The sequence below is a fragment of the Monosiga brevicollis genome, genomic scaffold (genome assembly GCF_000002865.3).
Source record: "Monosiga brevicollis MX1 MONBRscaffold_87 genomic scaffold, whole genome shotgun sequence".
NCBI lineage: Eukaryota > Choanoflagellata > Craspedida > Salpingoecidae > Monosiga > Monosiga brevicollis.
In genome coordinates, this window is record NW_001865119.1 from 2,723 (window position 1) to 4,162 (window position 1,440).

Below are 1,440 nucleotides of genomic sequence, written 5' to 3' on the forward strand. Positions count from 1 at the left end.
GCGCCACAACGACGACACGCACACCAGGAGCGCGCGCGCGCCCCGCCCATGGCCCGCTTCATCGTGGCGCGTCTGTGAGAAAAAAAAATGATGAGCAAAGGGAAGGAAGAGAGGCATGAAGTTAATGAAGCAAAGCTTCAATTAATTGAAGCTGATCATAGCCATTCCAAGTAAAAAGTCGCAGTCGTTTCAGCAGTTATTGAAGATAATAAAGATGATGACATTCTGACATTCGGTTCTGTGTTCTGATTCTAAAGAGCTTCATGTGTGTGTGTTTAGCGAAAACTGTCGGGGCCGACTTGGGCTTTCGCCGCACTGCGGAGCAGGATCCTCGCACTTTCAAACACAAATTCCACAAGACGCCAATGCCCATCCCCTGGAGGTAGACCAGGAACGGGCGAGTACAGCCACTTGACAAACAAGTCGCGCGTTTTTAAATCCTTCAATGTCTGTACCCTCAAGTTGTAGCCCATCCGTTTTGCCAGGTCGCGCAGCCCCGAATGACAGTCCGAATAAAGGAGGAGACAGCTCAGGCCCGAATCCAGTCCTTGAGACTGCCCGCAACGGTGATTCCGTGTATCCCATCCACGAATCCCCTTTGGCATTCCACAAGCGTAGCAGCACGTCCATTTGGGATATGCGAAGCCCACGAAACATTCACTTGTCTCGTGTCCTCCGAAGTGACACCGCTTGCAACCACGATTAGATACGCATTGATGCTCGGCCTTCAGGACGGGTTTCGCCTGTCGAATAGTACATCGCATGCAATAATCATCCATCAACTTCAGAACGCCAATAAACTTGTCAGCCGCCGCGTAGTTCATCAGATATTTTTTTTCTGTCCCCGATTTCGGCCGAAATATTGGCGCGACGTTGTGCCGATTCGAAGGCGTAGCCGCAGCAGATACCGTGGCTTCAGAGCAAGTGGTAGCAGTAGCGGCAACGGTGGCGGTGCGCGCATCACTCGATGCTGCTCGTTTTGCTGCGGGAAGATGCGACTCTGCTGCTTGCGCCGCTGTTGAAGAAGCAGCAGCTGTGCACGTGACATCCGATGCCGTTCGCTTGGATGTTGAGGGAGCAGGGCTGGTAGCGACGCCGTTGCCATCGTCATGATTGTCAGACCCAGAGATACAAGTAGTTTTAGCAGCCAGCGGCACTCACTTACGCCGCAGTGTACCCGAGGCTGAGCTTGCAGCCGATCGCGCCGGAGACGAGGTTGAACCCGAGGCCGATGGTACTGGCACGCAAATGATCGAGGCCGACGGGGTTGGCGCGTGTTTCGTGGGGGTTGGCTGTGCTGCTGACTGCACGACTGGCTGTGGCGTGCTCTCGCCCTCTGCCAACGTTGGTTTGCACCGAGCCTCGCGCCTCTTGCTGTAAAGGCGCCTCATCATCAGCATCAGAGACCATGGGGGAAGCGGCACCGACATGGATGCTGAT

The 1,440-nt window shown here is 54.6% G+C and overlaps 1 protein-coding gene across 1 annotated transcript in view; it reads right to left on the reverse strand.

Moving 5' to 3' along the window:
- Positions 1–275: 275 nt before the first annotated feature.
- Positions 276–1,440, reverse strand: part of MONBRDRAFT_13131 (uncharacterized protein) — a gene marked incomplete at both ends in the record, with an annotated part of 7,320 nt that continues 6,155 nt past the window's right edge. Inside the window, 2 exons of the mRNA XM_001751030.1 lie at positions 276–1,083; positions 1,166–1,374. Of these exons, the coding sequence (XP_001751082.1) occupies positions 276–1,083; positions 1,166–1,374 (1,017 nt within the window). The remainder of the gene's footprint in view (positions 1,084–1,165; positions 1,375–1,440) is intronic.